The 17,659-nt window shown below is 46.8% G+C and overlaps 1 protein-coding gene across 1 annotated transcript in view; it reads right to left on the bottom strand.

Moving 5' to 3' along the window:
• STMN2 (stathmin 2) overlaps positions 1 to 17,659 on the bottom strand; it is a 77,308-nt gene that overhangs the window by 10,773 nt on the left and 48,876 nt on the right. The window contains exons 2-4 of the mRNA XM_075353151.1: positions 15,010 to 15,105; positions 9,571 to 9,743; positions 5,480 to 5,671 (exon numbers count right to left, since the gene is read on the bottom strand). Of these exons, the coding sequence (XP_075209266.1) occupies positions 5,480 to 5,671; positions 9,571 to 9,743; positions 15,010 to 15,105 (461 nt within the window). The remainder of the gene's footprint in view (positions 1 to 5,479; positions 5,672 to 9,570; positions 9,744 to 15,009; positions 15,106 to 17,659) is intronic.

Below are 17,659 nucleotides of genomic sequence, written 5' to 3' on the forward strand. Positions count from 1 at the left end.
TTGGCTGATATTGTTAGGCTGGGGGGCTCCCCATAACGTGGAGCTCCCCATCCTGAGAATACCAGCCTTCAGCCGTATGGCTTTATCTGGCTGGTATTAAAATTGGGGGGAACCGCACGCCGTTTTTTTTAATTATTTAATTATTTATTTCACTACACAGTATAGACACGCCCACCGGCTGCTGTGATTGGGTGCAGTGTGACACCTGTCACTCAGCGTGGGGGGCGTGTCTCACTGTAACCAATCACAGGCGCCGGTGCGCGTGGAAAGCAGGGAATACGAGATTGTTTAATGGGCGGCCGGCTTTTTCAAAACAGTAAAAGCCGCCGGAGCAGTGTGAACGCCGTGCAGCACTGGGGATCGGGGATTGGTGAGTATGAGAGAGGGCTGCTAACTTCAGTCACTTAGGAGATTAGCGGTCACCGGTGAGTCCTTCACTGGTGACCGCTAATCAGGGCGCGACACAGACAGAGCCGCAGCATGACAATGAAGTCGGGTGAAGTTCACCCGAGTTCATTCTGACAGTGCGGCTCTGTCTGTGTCTGCTGTCATCTGCCATTCAGCTCTGCTACATGGCTGTCTGTGTCTGCTGTTAGCGGCCATGTAGCAGAGCTGAACGGCAGATGACATAGTAAAAACGCATCCCTACACAGTACACACGCTTGGCAAGTCAATAAATAAAAAAAAAAAAGGTGCCCAATGCATACGTCACAGAACACATGATCTAAAGGATCGCACATAAAATTGACCAATTTAACATAGACTACTAACGCACGTGTGACAGCAAATGAACGACCAACGTGCAATCTCATAAGATCCCGTATGCAACCTGGGCGTGTCACATCGCAAATGCGATTGTACAACTAATTGCAACGTGTAAAGTGGGCTTTACTCATCTACCCCGACCTCATCTACTACCTCATGCATCAAAGGTCCAAATTCCAGATCCTTTTTTCTCAACATGATTTGTGAGGGGAAAATTTGGAAGCCTCCTTACACATCAGGTAGTCAGTTGATCTACTAGAAATCAGCAGATTCGGCTAACTTTCATCCAATGTGTATGGTGGTCATTACCCTCCCATGATTAGCTGAGTGCTATTCCCTCGTCTCTTGAATGTTACACTACTTACTGTTTTTACTAGTGAACACTGGCTACAAAGTTTAGTTCACATTTAAATAGCATATGGTAGTGTGACGCCCTGGGCAAGCCAGGGGTCACAGGTCATAACACCACCACACCCTACACCCCGGATAGGTACACCAAAGCTACACAAAAATCCTTGTTGCCTTCCTCCAGGGGTTGATGTCCACACCAGGGGGTGGGCCAGGCGGTTGGCTCCGCCCACCGAGGAGTTCACAGCCCTGGAGGCGGGAAAACCAGACAGATAGACTTAGAGTTTGAAGGAGTAAACAGTGAAGTGGTAGAGGAGCAAGAGAGTAAGGAGAAAAAGTGACAGTTGAGAAAGCCTGAAGTTGGTCCGGGTGTGTGCCCCGGACTGAGACAGCAAGGTCAGCAGATGGCGGTGACTGTCTGCAGGAGAGGCTGCTTGGAGGTTGCCGAAAGGACCGTGGACGTGTGATGGCCCGGCGGTACCGGAACGGTATACGAAGAGGAGCCAGCACCATTGGCAGGGGCCTTTCGGATCCCGGCAAGGCTAGGAGTCGCCGTGAATTTGCCAAATCCGTCAGTGAAGGGGACCTCCTGGGTCTCCCAACAGCTAAGTCCCAATTGAAGGCAACAGTCCAACCGTTAGAGAGAGACACCGCCACCGCCAAGGCACCAGTTTCTCAGGGCCAGCGCCTGCGGGCAAAGAGGGGCTCCTCCGGCCCATATCCAAGCCGGGGAGCGGGTTACCGGTGGGAACCCATCGCTACCAACGTAGACTTAGGTGCAGGAAAAGGGACCGTCACCGTCAACTACCGGGGAAAAGCAACAGCAGCCGTCCGTGGGAACCGTCTTTCCAGCCGTGTGTTTTACCGAGAACTGTGTCACCGTCTCAGGCTGAGTGAGTACCACAGTGCCGTGAGGCACAGCACTGCCCCCGCGTCCCTGCACCCCACCAAGTCCTGCATCGGCCCCGCCATCCCTCATCCCCCAACTCATCACTGGGCCCCGGGACAACCACCCCCTACCCACGGAGGGGAGAACTAACAACTTTGCTGCTCCCGGTCACCGCTCCCGGGATTCCCATACAGAGCAGCGGTGGTGTCCATACAATCACCACAGCCGTGGGTGGCGTCACGGACAATAAACTATCCCAAAAACCAAACCCCTTTCACTCACGGGCGAGGAGTGCTGCTCGAGTCCCCGGGATCCGGCCCATCGCTCGAGCCACCGAGCAGCAGCAGGCCGCAGCAGCAGCGGCAGCCGGACCCGAGCAGTGGGAGAGTGCAGCGTCCCCTCCTCCGCCCGCGACAACTCGGCGTCACGAACAGGATCTTACCGCTCTGCCGTTGGGTAGAGGTGCGCCTTGTGACCGCCGGAGGTGTCCGGCCGGAAAATTTCAGAAGCCACCATCTTTGGCGCGAAGAGTTCCCGCTCGAGCGTCTTCTCGAGTAGCAGAAGTGCGAAGGCCAAAACCCCGCCCCGATAGAGGAGGGGCCGGAAAGAGGCTAAGGGGGACGAAATGGCGACTGGACGCATGTAGCTGCGGCTATAGAAGCAGGGACGCCAGGACCCTGCGGCCATTGACTGGTTCCTGGAAGGGGCCGCTGCTAAAGATGCTGAGTCCGACCGACAACACCGTGGTCCCCGCGCCTGGCCCCGCAGCGTAGGTGGAAGTCCGGACCATCCAGCTAAGCAGCCATCTGCAGGTCCGCATGCAGCTCCTCCTGGAGGAGTGGGAGGCCGACATGGCGGAAGTGGTGGCGGCCATACAGAGACGCGAGGTGGAGGGAGTCTTGGAAGGGAGGGTAAGTGACCCACGCCCCTGTGCCCCTAGTGGGTCGGTCATCGCGGCTGAGGGACCCGGTCCATACCCGCTCGCCCTGCTACCTCCCCCGCTACCCGTGTTGGCTGCTGCTGCCCCGCCACTAGGCCCGCTACCACCACCACCGGTAGCGGTACCCTGCCAATCCGCCCCGGTGGACCGACCTGCAGCAGAAGCTCGTGACCGCCCTGATCCGCTTCCATGGAAGAAGCCGAAGGCTGAAGCCGTCAGCAAAGATGCACCGGAGGCACGGCGGGGATGCAGCTGCCAGGAGGCAGAGCAGGCCATGTCACAGCGGGGTCCCTCATTACTGAAGGTGCCGGTCGTAGCCGACATGGAGGGACTCTGGCTGGGCCCGTCCCCCGCACACGCTGAACCGGAGCAAACAGAAAGTGCTCCCGGCTGGGAGCGGCGGCAACAGCAGCTGCGCAGGGAGATCGATGCCCGAGAGGGGTGTAGAGCGGATGTGCATGCCCGCATGAATATGGAGGAAGATGACCCGCAGCGAGCTACCATCGGGGTCCACAGCGGTGCACCATGTGAAGGTGGCACTAGAGCCCCGCGATTGAGGATGGATTGTTAAGCCGGCGGTCCCCGTGGGGACTATCAGTGTGTGTTTGAAGAGTTCAAAGTTTGAAAGTTTTGTAAGAGAAAAATGAAAGTGATCAACTGATGGAGTAACCTGATTGTCAGCACCGTGATTGAACCGGCCGTTGCCGGCATTGTTGTCCCCGTAGGGACCCTTCAAAAAGATGCATAGGGAACTCTCTATGGACAAGCTCGTGAACTTGCAGGGCAACCACAAACGTTAGTGGCTTGTAAATAAAAATATGTTTGTTGCAGCACCGTTACCGCCTCTGGAGTGGCAGGTTGGAGGGAGGGCCCGCAGTAGAGCAGGCTGGGGCCCAGCCACCACAGGAACCGGTGGCTACCCTCTGGAGGGGAAGGACAGATCCCGCTCGGGTAACTGGTTCAGGACTGGGGTCAAGGGGTGCTGCCTGTTTCTTAGAGGCAGCATCAGGGCCAGGTTACTTGGGTGGGAGAGAGCGGCAGCAGCAACCGTTTTAATGTTCCGTAACGTTTAAGTACCGTGCCTCCTGCTGTGGGATGATGTTTTTCTAATTGTTCAAATGTTTACCTTTTTCAGAAAAATAAAATCGGTGTTGGACGGGCAGCCCGCGGACGGTCTGCATTTTGCTAAGGGGGAATGTGACGCCCTGGGCAAGCCAGGGGTCACAGGTCATAACACCACCACACCCTACACCCCGGATAGGTACACTAAAGCTACACAAAAATCCTTGTTGCCTTCCTCCAGGGGCTGATGTCCACCCCAGGGGGTGGGCCAGGCGGTTGGCTCCGCCCACCGAGGAGTTCACAGCCCTGGAGGCGGGAAAACCAGACAGATAGAGTTAGAGTTTGAAAGAGTAAACAGTGAAGTGGTAGAGGAGCAAGAGAGTAAGGAGAAAAAGTGACAGTTGAGAAAGCCTGAAGTTGGTCCGGGTGTGTGCCCCGGACTGAGACAGCAAGGTCAGCAGACGGCGGTGACTGTCTGCAGGAGAGGCTGCTTGGAGGTTGCCGAAAGGACCGTGGATGGGTGGTGGCCCGGCGGTACCGGAGCAGTATACGAAGAGGAGCCAGCACCATTGGCAGGGGCCTTTCGGATCCCGGCAAGGCTAGGAGTCGCCGTGAATTTGCCAAATCCGTCAGTGAAGGGGACCTCCTGGGTCTCCCAACAGCTAAGTCCCGATTGAAGGCAACAGTCCAACCGTTAGAGAGAGACACCGCCACCGTCAAGGCACCAGTATCTCAGGGCCAGCGCCTGCAGGCAAAGAGGGGCTCCTCCGGCCCATATCCAAGCCGGGGAGCGGGTTACCGGTGGGAACCCTTCGCTACCAACATAGACATAGGTACAGGAAAAGGGACCGTCACCATCAACTACCGGGGAAAAGCAACAGCAGCCGTCCGTGGGAACCGTCTTTCCAGCCGTGTGTTTTACCGAGAACTGTGTCACCGTCTCAGGCTGAGTGAGTATCACAGTGCCATGAGGCACAGCGCTGCCCCCGTGTCCCTGCACCCCACCAAGCCCTGCACCGGCCCCGCCATCCCTCATCCCCCAACTCATCACTGGGCCCCGGGACAACCACCCCTTACCCACGGAGGGGAGAACTAACAACTTTGCTGCTCCCTGTCACCGCTCCCGGGATTCCCATACAGAGCAGCGGTGGTGTCCATACAATCACCACAGCCGTGGGTGGCGTCACGGACAATAAACTATCCCAAAAACCAAACCCCTTTCACTCACGGGCGAGGAGCGCCGCTCGAGTCTCCGGGATCCGGCCCATCGCTCGAGCCACCGAGCAGCAGCAGGCCGCAGCAGCAGCGGCAGCCGGACCCGAGCAGTGGGAGAGCGCAGCGTCCCCTCCTCCGCCCGCGACAGTAGATGGCTAAGTATTGCTGATTTGCAATGGGGTCTAGGAACTTTAAGTTACACTTCTGCTATCGTCGTATTCCTTTCTACAACAAACTTTACAACCATGTGTATTCCTTACCTTCTCTTGAAGGCGCTCCAAAAGGGAAGCTAAATAGGCTTCACGGTTTTCTTTAATCTGTTCCATTTTAAATATCAGTTTTTCCTCTGCCATTCGGCTGAAGTTATTATTTTCCTCCAGAGCCTTTTGGAGAACTTCCCTTTCATGCTCTCGTTTCTCTGCCAATTGCTTCAGGATTTGGGCTTCCTGAGTCTGTAGAACAAAATAGGATTTGGCACAGAATAATCAGGACCCTTCCACTATACATGTGGGTATCTAAAATAATGATATTTTTTCAGAGTTATCTGTTTACAATACATGCCATAATTCTCACTTGTTAAAAGATTTTTACTGTTTTTTTACTCAACAGTAGAATTCTACTAATTCAGAAACCATCCTCATGCCTTGTTTCTAATTGTCTATAACATATATAGAATCAAGGACAAAGTGTTGACACCATTGAAGTTGTTCCAGAAAGCAAAGTATTTGCATGTTTTGTTATTCACATGTTTATTTCCATTGTGTGTATTGGAACAACAAAAAAAAAGAGAAAAAAATGCAAAATGGACCTAATTTCACACACACCTTAAAAAAATGGGCCGGATATGGAAAAATTGTTGGCACCCTCAACTTAATATTTGGTTGCACACCCTTTTAAATAAATAACTACATTCTATCACTTCCTTCTTACATCTCTCAACTGGAATTTTGGACTCTTCTTTTGCAAACTGCTCCAGGTCTCATATTGAAAAAGGTGCCTTCTCCCAACAGCAACATTAAGATTTCTCCACAGGTGTTCAGTAGGATTTAAATTTAAAACATCTATGTCCCTCCACCATATTTGACTGTAGGTACTGTTCTTTGTAGGCCTCGTTCTGCTTTTGGTAAATAGTAGATTGATGTGCTTTATCAGAAAGCTACATCTTGGTCTCATCTGTCCTCAAGATGCTTTCCCAGATGGATTTTGGCTAGATTTTTTATGTCTCTGTCCTCCTGGGTCTCTTTCCATAATGTTTCATTTCTTTCAAATGTGGACGGATAGCTCACGCTCACACTAATGCACGTAACTAACGTAGTCCTGAAGACCCTCATCAAACAGGTCTAGGACCCCTTATGAATGGACCCACTTTCCACTCCCAGAATCTCCTTCTCCCGACGCGTTTCCTGCATACCATTCATCAGGGGAGCATAGAGGAGTAAATCTATACTGGGTGAGGGTCTTCAGGACTACGCCGGATATGAGGACACACTGACCTTCTGGGAAACAAGATATCAGGATCTGGGTGAGATTGTTCCCTGACAGACAGTATCAGGTTGACAAATTGAATATTGTATCCCTGGATATTGTTTCTCCGTTTCAACCAGATGTAAAATAAATGACCTAATATTTTGCTGTTTACTAAGGTCCCTTAAGAACCTCTTGTTGTCAGTAACTAGTGGTTATTACTTTGGTGGATAACGCTGCTGCTATTGATATAAACAGAGTGTGAATAAGCAGTTGTGTTTTAAAAAAACTGTCCATCTTGGTTGATTGTTTAATTGTTTTTTGTCAACACCGAGTGCTATTGAGGTGTGTTTGCAACTTCACAGGGCTCGCTGGTCTCTCCTAATGAATTTGGAGAATTCTAGCAGTTGATTGATTCCCTGAATTGATTTTAATGCATAGGCAAGGTGATCCTTCCCTATTTTTAGAGGAACCATTAAAAGTTATATTTTAGGTATTATTGCTGTACTTCAGGTCATAATTATGGAAAGGTACAAACAATGCTGACTAGCCCATTATTGAGGTTTTGAGTGAAATTATGTTTAATTTGTCTTTTTTTCCTTTCTGTTTTTTAGTGTTGTTCCAATACATACAAAGGAAATAAACAGGTTTATGACAAAACTAGTGCAATTGCAATAACTTTATGGGACAAATACTTTATATTCTGGAACAATTTTAAGGATACCAACAATTTCGGCCATGACTGTATCTTTGACATCTAAACATCGTGCAGAGAAATATTTTCTCTGGCTGACCCAGTCAAAAGCAGAATTAAAGAAATTTTAACAGGGCTGTCTAGCGATAGAAAAATATGGCTGCTTTTATATACTAACATCAATCAGCCCTATTCCCTTCATACACGGGCATGCACAGTTTAGCTAAGCATGCATGTGTCCTCAAAGGGGAGGGAGAGTGGAGCCAGCTCTTGGTGGACACTTCTGGTGGAGGCTTATCTCCTGAGTGAATAAAATAATTGAGTGATGAAATTCATTACTGCTTAATCCTTCTCTTGAGCAACATCATCACTCCGACCACCATGCATATTAAATAGTTGTCAGATTCTGACAGATTTTATCTAATGTGTCATGGGGGTCTTAAATGGTCTAAAACAACTTATCACCTATATGTGTACCGCCCCACGGGCACTCGAATCCGTGCTCGTACTGCGGGTGGTGGCTCGAGCCTCTCACGGACCTGGGGGTCACGTCGCTCTGCAAGGGAGTTGGTGCTACACGGGGGGATTTGGGCGTTTGGTTTTGGGATGATAGTTCGTGACACCGGTAGTCCGCTCCCCGACTTGTATAAGCCGGAGGATCCCATTTGCCCGCAGATGCTGGCCCTTTGGGTCTCTATGCCTTGGCGGTGGCTTTACCCTGTAAGGTTGGGCTTTTGTCTTCTAAAGGGACTTGTGTGGGGTAGGTCCTTAAGTCCAGCCCGCAATCAGTTGATTCGACTCAGCCCTGTTGATTCAGGGCTTTGTACTGGATCTGAGTACCCTGCCTGGTGCTCCGGTATCCAGTTGGCTCCCCGGTTCGGTTCCGGCGGGCCACTACCCTGTCCTGGTCCCTTACGGTTCCACCGGTCGTTTTCCCAGTCTCCTGCAGGCGGCCACCATCGTCTGCCTCCTTGCCAATGGTGACTGGGCTCCGACCCAGCCACCGGAGTCGTCTTTGGCAGGCCTGAGCGCAGGTCTGCCTGTGCACTTGTCTGCTCTACACTCCTACTTGAACTTGACTCCTCCAGAGCCATAGCTAGACTCTACTAGACTTCTGTGTTTCCCACCTCCAGGCCTGTGAACTCCTTGGTGGGCGGAGTCAACCACCTGGCTCCGCCCCCTGTGTGTGGACATCAAACCTGGAGGGTGGTGACAAGGGTTTTGGTTTGGCTGGTGTTACCTAACCCGGGAGGGGGTGTGGTGTTGTGTGTGACTACCTGGGACGACCTGGATAGTCCAGGGCATCACATATGCTAGGACCCACATTGATTGTCAGAATAGGATATTTTTTTCCCTGCTACAAAATTCAGCGGCATGTTGGATGCCCAACTGCTACTTCATTCATTCTCTTTGTGTCGGCACAGTTCATCCTTTGGTTTGCGCACAAGTACATACAATTCTTTTGATGCTGAGTTACTACAGTTTAGTTGTATTTTTACAAAGTGAGAACCATTCTGACTTTGCTGTAGGGTCCTATAAAATGTAATAGCACCCCTGCACAATGACTTTTATGCTGTTGACATATATTTCCCCATTTTTATACCTGCCTAGTAGCCACGTCAAGGCCTACATCATGTACTGGATTCTTACTCTGAACTTGAAGCCTCTCTCTGGGTTTAAAAACCTTCTGTGTATGGACAAGTAGGAACTTGCTATAGAGAATAAAATCAGCTGTGGCTAGTGGGGAGGGGTGCACGGTCATTCCTTCTGACTGTGCACCCCTCCCCCACTACCCACAGGTAATTTAATTCTCTATAGTAGGTTCCTACTTGCCCATACACAAGAGGATTTTAAACACAGAGAGAAGCTTTAGTTCTGAGTAGGAATCCAGTACAGTATGCCTTGACGTGGCGAGTGGGCAGATATAAAAATTGCCGTTTTTGTATGTTAAATATCGTATTTCTTTCTTAGATTTCCTTTAGCAGTAATGCATACTTATATTCTTACATTCATAGTTTTCATGCTTTAGCATTTCAGACTGCAACTATCTCTTTTATTGTCATTTTATGTCATGTTCAGTTATGCACCTGTTCACATTGCAGTTTTGGGAGTGGCGTCCGTCTTTTTGTCTAGACATTTATTTCCCCATTTCTACATTCATCATTGTTAATCCTTTTACATTTACATACATACCTTTCTTCTCTCTTCTGCAGCTTCCAGTTTTGCCTGGATTTCTTCTAGAGAAAGGTCCTTTTTCTTTGGGGAGGCCAAGGTTCGAGGAGCCTCAGAAACAGGAGATGGTGGCTTTAATATCAGCTCAAAGGCTTCACCAGATGTGCGATTATTAATCTGTTTCACTTGCATATCTATGTAACAAAAAGAATTTTGCACCATGTTAAACACCACAAATCGTAGATACTTACTTTTTTTTACAAAAATAGCTGTTCTAGTTTGTCATAAGATGTTGTTTTATTAAGCAGGGTTTACAAATATCCTGACAATGCTATTAAAAATGTAATATATCATACAACTTCCAAATTCATTAATCTTTAAAGCACCACTCCACGGTTTTCTTTTGTGCAGCGCTGGAGTGCTGCTTCTAATCTAAGGTTCCTGCCACTAGGAAAGTACTTACCCTCCGGTGTCTTTACCTTTTACTGAAGCCATTCCAGTCCCATGGTGCCATCTTGTAAGTGCAACTTTTCACTGGCTGGAAGTCAGAAGTTACATCACAAGTGCCTAATGCAAGTCTATTAGAGCAAGAACGAGGCTCTCATAGACTTGTATTGAGTTGTGACCTCTGGCTCCATGAAACACTGGATGTGACATCAGCTCACAAACTGGCAGAGACCAAATAAATTGGTGGTGATAGAAGATGAAGACGCCGGAGGGTGAGTATAGAATAGGGGCAGGTAAGATTTAAAACACCACTACAGCGTCACCTACTACGCTGTCTGTTGCTGTTTCGTTAAAATCTATGTTTCATAGGCATGAGATCATCACTACAGGACTAGTTGTTTTGGGCCTCCTAGTCAACTTCTCTATGTAACCCTACTCTCACCATTGGTTAGTACAGGGTTCCCCAACTCCAGTCCTCGAGGGCCGCCAACAGTGCATGTTTTCAGGATTTCCTTAGCATTGCATGGGTGTTGGAATCATCAACTGTGCAGGTGATTAAATTATCACATGTGCAATACTAAGGAAATCCTGAAAACATGCACTGTTGGCGGCCCTCGAGGACTGGAATTGGGGACCCATGGGTTAGTAGCTTTCTGTCAATGTACAGTGTTTAGCATCTATTGCAGTGCAGGGGCCTGACAGGTCTCTGTGCAGCAATACACAGAGGATGCACATTCAGCTATATTATGTGCTGGCAGGCCCCATCTATCCCAGGGCCTGGTCCTGACCGCTGCGACTGCGATCATTACACCTCTGTCAGGTACTCTTTAAAGAACTCTCAGCACAAAATGACTGTTCAAACCAAGTACAGGCGTTCTGTGCCCATGGTGGGCCTATAGTTTAAATACATCATCCTATCTTCTTGTTTTCCTCCTATCTCCACTCTTCTCTTGCTGTATGAAGCCAGAACCGTCAATCAAAGAAGAGGAGGGGGTGGAGATTGAAGGAAAACAACCACATGGGAAGGTGCATGTAAATGATTGGCATGGTACATGAGTGCCTGTACTTGGTTTGAACAGTGTCTGAGCTAACGTACTCCCTTGAACAGCAATATTGTATGTGGGATACAAACCAGTTTTCTTTGGCAGGTAATATATGAAGAGCTCCAAGGTATGAATGTGTCATATCCACTAGGACTAGTTTTGAAGACTTAAGGTCCAGTCACACTAAGCAACTTACCAGCGATCCCAACAACGATAGGGATCGCTGGTAAGTTGCTAGGAGGTTGCTGGTGAGATGTCACACTGCGACGCTCCAGCGATCCCACTAGCAACCTGACCTGGCAGGGATCGCTGGAGCGTCGCTACACGAGTTGCTGGTGAGCTCACCAGCAACCAGTGACCAGCCCCCAGCGCCGCGTGGAAGATGCTGCGCTTGGTAACTAAGGTAAATATCGGGTAACCAACCCGATATTTACCTTGGTTACCAGCGCACGGAGCTACACGTGCAGAGAACAGGGAGCAGCGCACACTGAGCGCTGGCTCCCTGCTCTCCTAGTTACAGCACACATCGGGTTAATTACCCGATGTGTGCTGCAGCTACATGTGCACAGACCAGGGAGCAGCGCACACCACTTAGCGCTGGCTCCTTGCTCTCCTAGTTACAGCACACATCGGGTTAATTAACCCGATGTGTCCTGCAGCTACATGTGCACAGAGCAGGGAGCAGCGCACAATGCTTAGCGCTGCCTCCCTGCTCTCCTAGCTACAGCACACATCGGGTTAATTAACCCGATGTGTCCTGCAGCTACATGTGCACAGAGCAGGAGCTGGCACTGACAGTGAGAGCGGCGGAGGCTGGTAACAAAGGTAAATATCGGGTAACCAAGGACAGGGCTTCTTGGTTACCTGATGTTTACTGTGGTTACCAGCCTCCGCAGAAGCCGGCTCCTGCTGCCTGCACATTTAGTTGTTGCTCTGTCGCTGTCACACACAGCGATCTGTGCTTCACAGCGGGACAGCAACAACTAAAAAATGGCCCAAGACATTCAGCAACAACCAACGACCTCACAGCAGGGGCCAGGTTGTTGCTGGATGTCACACACAGCAACATCGCTAGCAACGTCACAAAAGTTGTTCGTTAGCAGCGATGTTGCTAGCGATGTTGCTTAGTGTGACGGGGCCTTTATAGCTAGTGATGGGCGGACCCAGACTGTAAAGACTGAATCTGCGTGGGTTCAAAAGTAACTGAGCACTGACCCCAGGCCTGGAGTTCTGAGGGAACTACGGGTAACAATCCTTATCCAGCTGCTCGGATAATTAAAAAAAAAAAAAATAAAGGAAAAATAATGAAAAAATGGGAAAGCAGGCTCGTTATACTTACTGAGTCTCTCGCGCACCTGTAACACTACTTCTGGGGCCACTCATTAACCACATACATATGCACTGTGTCTATATTGGTATAAAAAGAAATAAATTAATAAATTGGGGTATGTTCACCACATATTAAGATACCCAGCTCAGATAAAGCATATGGCTACATACTGCAGCACCCAGCCATGCACTTATCTTGGCTGTGTATCAAAATAAGAGGAACCCCATGAGGCTTTTTTTAAGTTATTTAAATAAACAATTTTAAAAAACGGCATACAGTCCCCCCAATTTTGATACCCAGCCATGATAAAGCCGACAGCTGGGGGCTGGTGTTCTCAGGCTAGAGGGACCCATGGATATTTGGCCCCCCAGCCTAAAAATAGCAGCCTGCAGCCACCCAGGATTGTTGCATCTATTAGATGCGACAATCCGGGAACTTTACCCAGCTCATCCTAAGTGTCCTTGTGTGGTGGTAATCGAGGTAATAAGGGGTTAATGACAGCTCACAGCTGCCACTAAGCCCTAGAATAGTAATGGGGAGGGTCTATGACAGAACATGTCCGCACATTGTGGGATCCAGGCAGAGACTGATCCACAGCGATGAGGGGTGACATTACTCATGTTATTTGCGGTCACAGGTGGAAGACTGTGGGAGCCTACAGCTTTGACCACAAATAATTTGAGTGACATCACTTCTCAGCTGCAGCTTAGTCGCTGCCTGAAGCCCGCAGCATGCAGACAAGTTCTGTTTCAGCGCGCTATGCCCTCAGTATTTATGTAGCAGAGCTGGAAATTTTGTGGGACCTTCTGTCAATTATGTTAGACCTGCAGGGTGTTTTGGGGGTTAATGAAGGGGTGAAAGGGTTTTTTTATTTTGTATTTTATTTCAAATAAAGGATTTTTTTGGTGTTTGTGTTTATTTCTTTTTACCTTTTTACTTACAGATTAATAATGGATGGGGGGTCTCAGATACCTCCCATTACTAATCTAGGGCTTAGTGGCAGCTGTGAGCTGTCATTAAACCCTTATTACCTCGATTGCCATTGCACCAGGGCAATTGGAAGAGCTGAGTAAAGTTCTGGGATTGACGCATCTAATGGATATAATTATCCTGGGAGGCTGCAGGCTGATATTTTTAGGCTGGGGTGCACCAATAACCATGGGTCTCACCAGCCACCAGCTATCGGGTTTATCATGGTCCGGTATCAAAACCGGGGGGACTGCACTCCGGTATTTTAAATTATTCATTTAAATAACTTTAAAAAAGCCGCATGCTGTCTCTCTTATTTTGATATACAGCCAAGATAAGCACACAGCTGGTGGCTGCAGCCTGTAGCCGTAAGCTTTATCTGTGCTGGTTATCATAATACGGGGGAACCTACACCATTTTTTTTATTTTTACACGAATATAGACACACACAGCATCTGTGATTGAATGTAGTCAGACACACTGTCTCACAGGGTTAGGGAGCTGTCTGATTGCAACCAATCAGAGATGCTGGGACTGATGGTGGGTTTGCAAAACAGTGCATATGCATGATTGATAATGAGTGGCCCCGGAAGAAGTTTGAGCGCCCCAGAAGCAGTGTTACAGCCGCGCGGGAGACTCGGTAAGTTTAACGCGCCTGCTCTAATCCCCCTACCCTTTTCTACCACCATTTTAAAGTGCATGATTTGGGTCCCCATAGACTTATATGGGGACCAGTGTCCGAGCAGATATCTGGGATCAATTCCAAGTCGGAATAATTTTTTTTAAAGGGTACCTGCGAGTTCTGCCCATTACAAATTATAACATTTCTTCCTCAGCATCAAGAGTTCTACATAATATGTTTTAAATGGAGAGATCTATAATGAAATAGAACTCAAAAACATTGTGCGCATCAAATTGACGTGTTTCTGATCCTTTGTACTTAGTACACATTAAGCTACGTTCAGTATCCGTGGAATTTTTGAAGCTGTAGAATTTCTGCATCATCTCTGCCCCTTAGTTTACTTGCATTTTTTTATTTGTGCTTTTATGTGCATTTCTTGTCTTTGTTTGCTGTGTCATCCTTTATATAAAGCGTTTTTGATTTTTAAACATTCTGGTATTGACATTGTTAGGTGCGGATTACATGCGTTTTTGATGTAAACACACCAAAAAACACGTGTGGAATTTCTGTGGCTAATGAAAATCTATGGGGAAATTCTGCCCAGAAATCTCAGTGTACCTGCGAGAGAAACGGACACGCTGCGGATTGGAAAAAAACACTCCACAAGTTAGTGTGCACAGCGTACAGTACAAGCAAAGTGGATGGGATTAATAGAAATCTCATGTCCTTTGTGTTTTTTTACATCTTTTATGAGATTTCTATTAATCCCATCCACTTTGCTTTTACTATACAACGCTGTGTTTTCGATCCAGTTAAAATACGCAGCACCAAAAATACAAATTAAACTCATCTTATATTGTAAGGAGACAAAGCACGTAAGCCCAAATGTTCTCTATCAGACTGCATCATAACCTAAAGACCTAAAGCAATATATTTATGGATATGTTATTAATTTAAAATCGTAGAGATATACAGTATATATACAGTATATATATATATATATATATATATATATACACATGCATATCCACGGAATATTGGTCACTTACCATCAAATGTGTATGCATTAATATTTCGGGGTTCAGAATGAAAGCATGAGCAGATTAAAGAAAGCATAGACAGCTCCTTCATTTTTTCCTTGTAAGCTAAAAAAAAAAAAAAAGAAAAAATAATAAATAATAATAAGAATTAAATCACACAACACTAGGCATGATGTCTCATGATATATATCACATAAAGATTTATTTTGTTTAACCCATTAATGACCAAGCCAATTTTTTTAAAATCTAATGTGTCACTTTATGCGGTAACAACTTTGGAATGTTTCAGAATATCCCACTGAGTCTAATATTTTTAATCATCACACATTTTAGTTTGCTAGAGTGAAATTTAAGCCAGCATATATTTGTTTCTTTATGAAAAAATCAGATATTTGACTACTTTTTGGACAAATGAACAATTTTCAAATTTGAGTTTTTTTTTTAATGTTAACCTAGATAGTTATTCTACACAAAAAGTTAGTAAATAACATTTCCCATAAGTCTACATTACATCAGCATCATTTTTCTTATATCCTTTTATGTTGTTAGGATGTTAGAGGGTTTAAAAATTAAACATTCATTTTTACTTTTATAAAGGAAATTTGCAAAGCTTATATTTTTTAGAGACCTTTTACGTTTGTGACAGTTATTGGCCTTTATAGTGGACAGCCACCCAAAATAATAACATTTTAAAAATAGCCTCAAAATGTTCAAACCTGTTGTGAGGAAATTTGTAATAAAAAATAATATTATTTTCCAGTAAAATGTTAACATTCTTGAAGCCGCTACATGGCCTCAAAGTTGCCATGGCAACTATTGGGGAGCCAATATGGTTCAATAGGGAGCCTCCACCTCCTAATAACTATCAAGATGCCTCTTTTGCTGTTGACAGCAGCAGCTTGAGGATTTAATAGCCATGATCGTTGACAATAAAGGCCCTGTCACACACAGAGATAAATCTGCGGCAGATCTGTGGTTGCAGTGAAATTGTGGACAATCAGTGGCAGGTTTGTGGCTGTGTACAAATGGAACAATATGTCCATGATTTCACTGCAGCCACAGATCTGCCAAACATTTATCTGTGTGTGTGACAGGGCCTTAAGTTTCACGAGCAATGCAGCAGGGTGTCAACAGGGGTGTAATGATTGTGGTTGCAAGGGATTCAACTGCGACCAGGCCCTTGCGGGGGGAGGCCCGCCAACACCTGCGTCCATTTCTGATGAATGTGCGATTGAGGATTCATATTCAGCTAAAATGTTGTGATGCAGAGACCCGCTTGCTTGCTGCACTGCAATACATGCTGCTGGCCAATCAGAGGCTGGCAGCTGACATCGGCGTGCCCATCACAGGCAGCAGACTGTAGTGACGTCATGCGCCATGGTGGGCAAGCTGAAGTCAGCTCCTGACTCTCGGACGCCAAATTTTGTAGGAGCATTGGAAAGGCAATTTTTTATAATGTATTGGAGAACGACACAAGTCATTATTAATGGGAGGGGCCCAGATTGGGGAACAATACACCAGGAAAGAGCACAGGATAGATGAAATTACACCAGTAAGGTGCTCAGGATGGAAGACACATTATACCAGGAAGGGATCCATAATTGGGGACATTATTACTGAATGGGGTCCAGAATGGGGGATATTATACCAGGAAGGGGTCCAAGATGAGGGACGTTATATCAAGTACCGGCCCAGGATGGGGGAAATTATGCCAGAATGGAGCCAGCATGGGGAACATTATTACAGGAAGGCACCAGGATGGAGTACATCATTATATAGGGGTGAACAAATATGTCTTTAAAATATCTAGACTTCTACAAGGGCCCATGTATCTGACCAACATGCAGGTTGGGGCACAGGTCCAAATTTTGCATCAGGGCCAGTTGCAGTCTAATACACCTCTGTGCTGTTATAGTTCACAGCCTACACCCGTTGCATTTTCCCCTTGTCAAAGGATGCTATTTTCTTATTTCTCAGATTAGTAAAAAAGGTATATTGGCAGTTGTTAAGAGGACAATGTTAGCAGGTTTTTGCCATGTAATCTGAGAGCAGCATGATGTACAGGCGGAGACTCTGATTCCAACAATGTGTCACTTACTAATAATCAGCAGGAGATTATCACTACAGGTCTAGATGTCTCAAGCCTCCTAGTGCTCTTGTTTTGTGTAACCATACCCTCACCATTGATTAGCAAGTTTCTGTCAATGATAATCATATACAAAAAAATTGTGTAAAACCCCTAGATAAAATATAATAATTATATTAACAATATATTAACAATATATTACAAAAAAGTAAAGGTAAACAATAGTGGACAGGTGCAGAGCGGCAAAGCCACAATAGGACCACAGCACTTGGAATTCCAGAATGTAATAAAAAAATACAAAGGTCGCAATTCAGACTGACGTAAATAAGTGAAAACATATTAATGATTGAGCCTAAAAGACTGTAATTAAAGCTATGGTGATATAGTATGACAGTACACCTGACATTGGTCACATAACCATATCGAAATCAAAGCAGTGCAACAATGCAGTATAGTGTATATGGAATATGGTACCGCAGGTGAGACCTATAGAAAGCAAGGTGGCAATAGCTACAGGGAATACAACATTAAATACCAACCAGGCATGACTGTCTATATATGAGCTTTCACTAC

This window comes from Anomaloglossus baeobatrachus, chromosome 6 (genome assembly GCF_048569485.1).
Source record: "Anomaloglossus baeobatrachus isolate aAnoBae1 chromosome 6, aAnoBae1.hap1, whole genome shotgun sequence".
NCBI lineage: Eukaryota > Metazoa > Chordata > Amphibia > Anura > Aromobatidae > Anomaloglossus > Anomaloglossus baeobatrachus.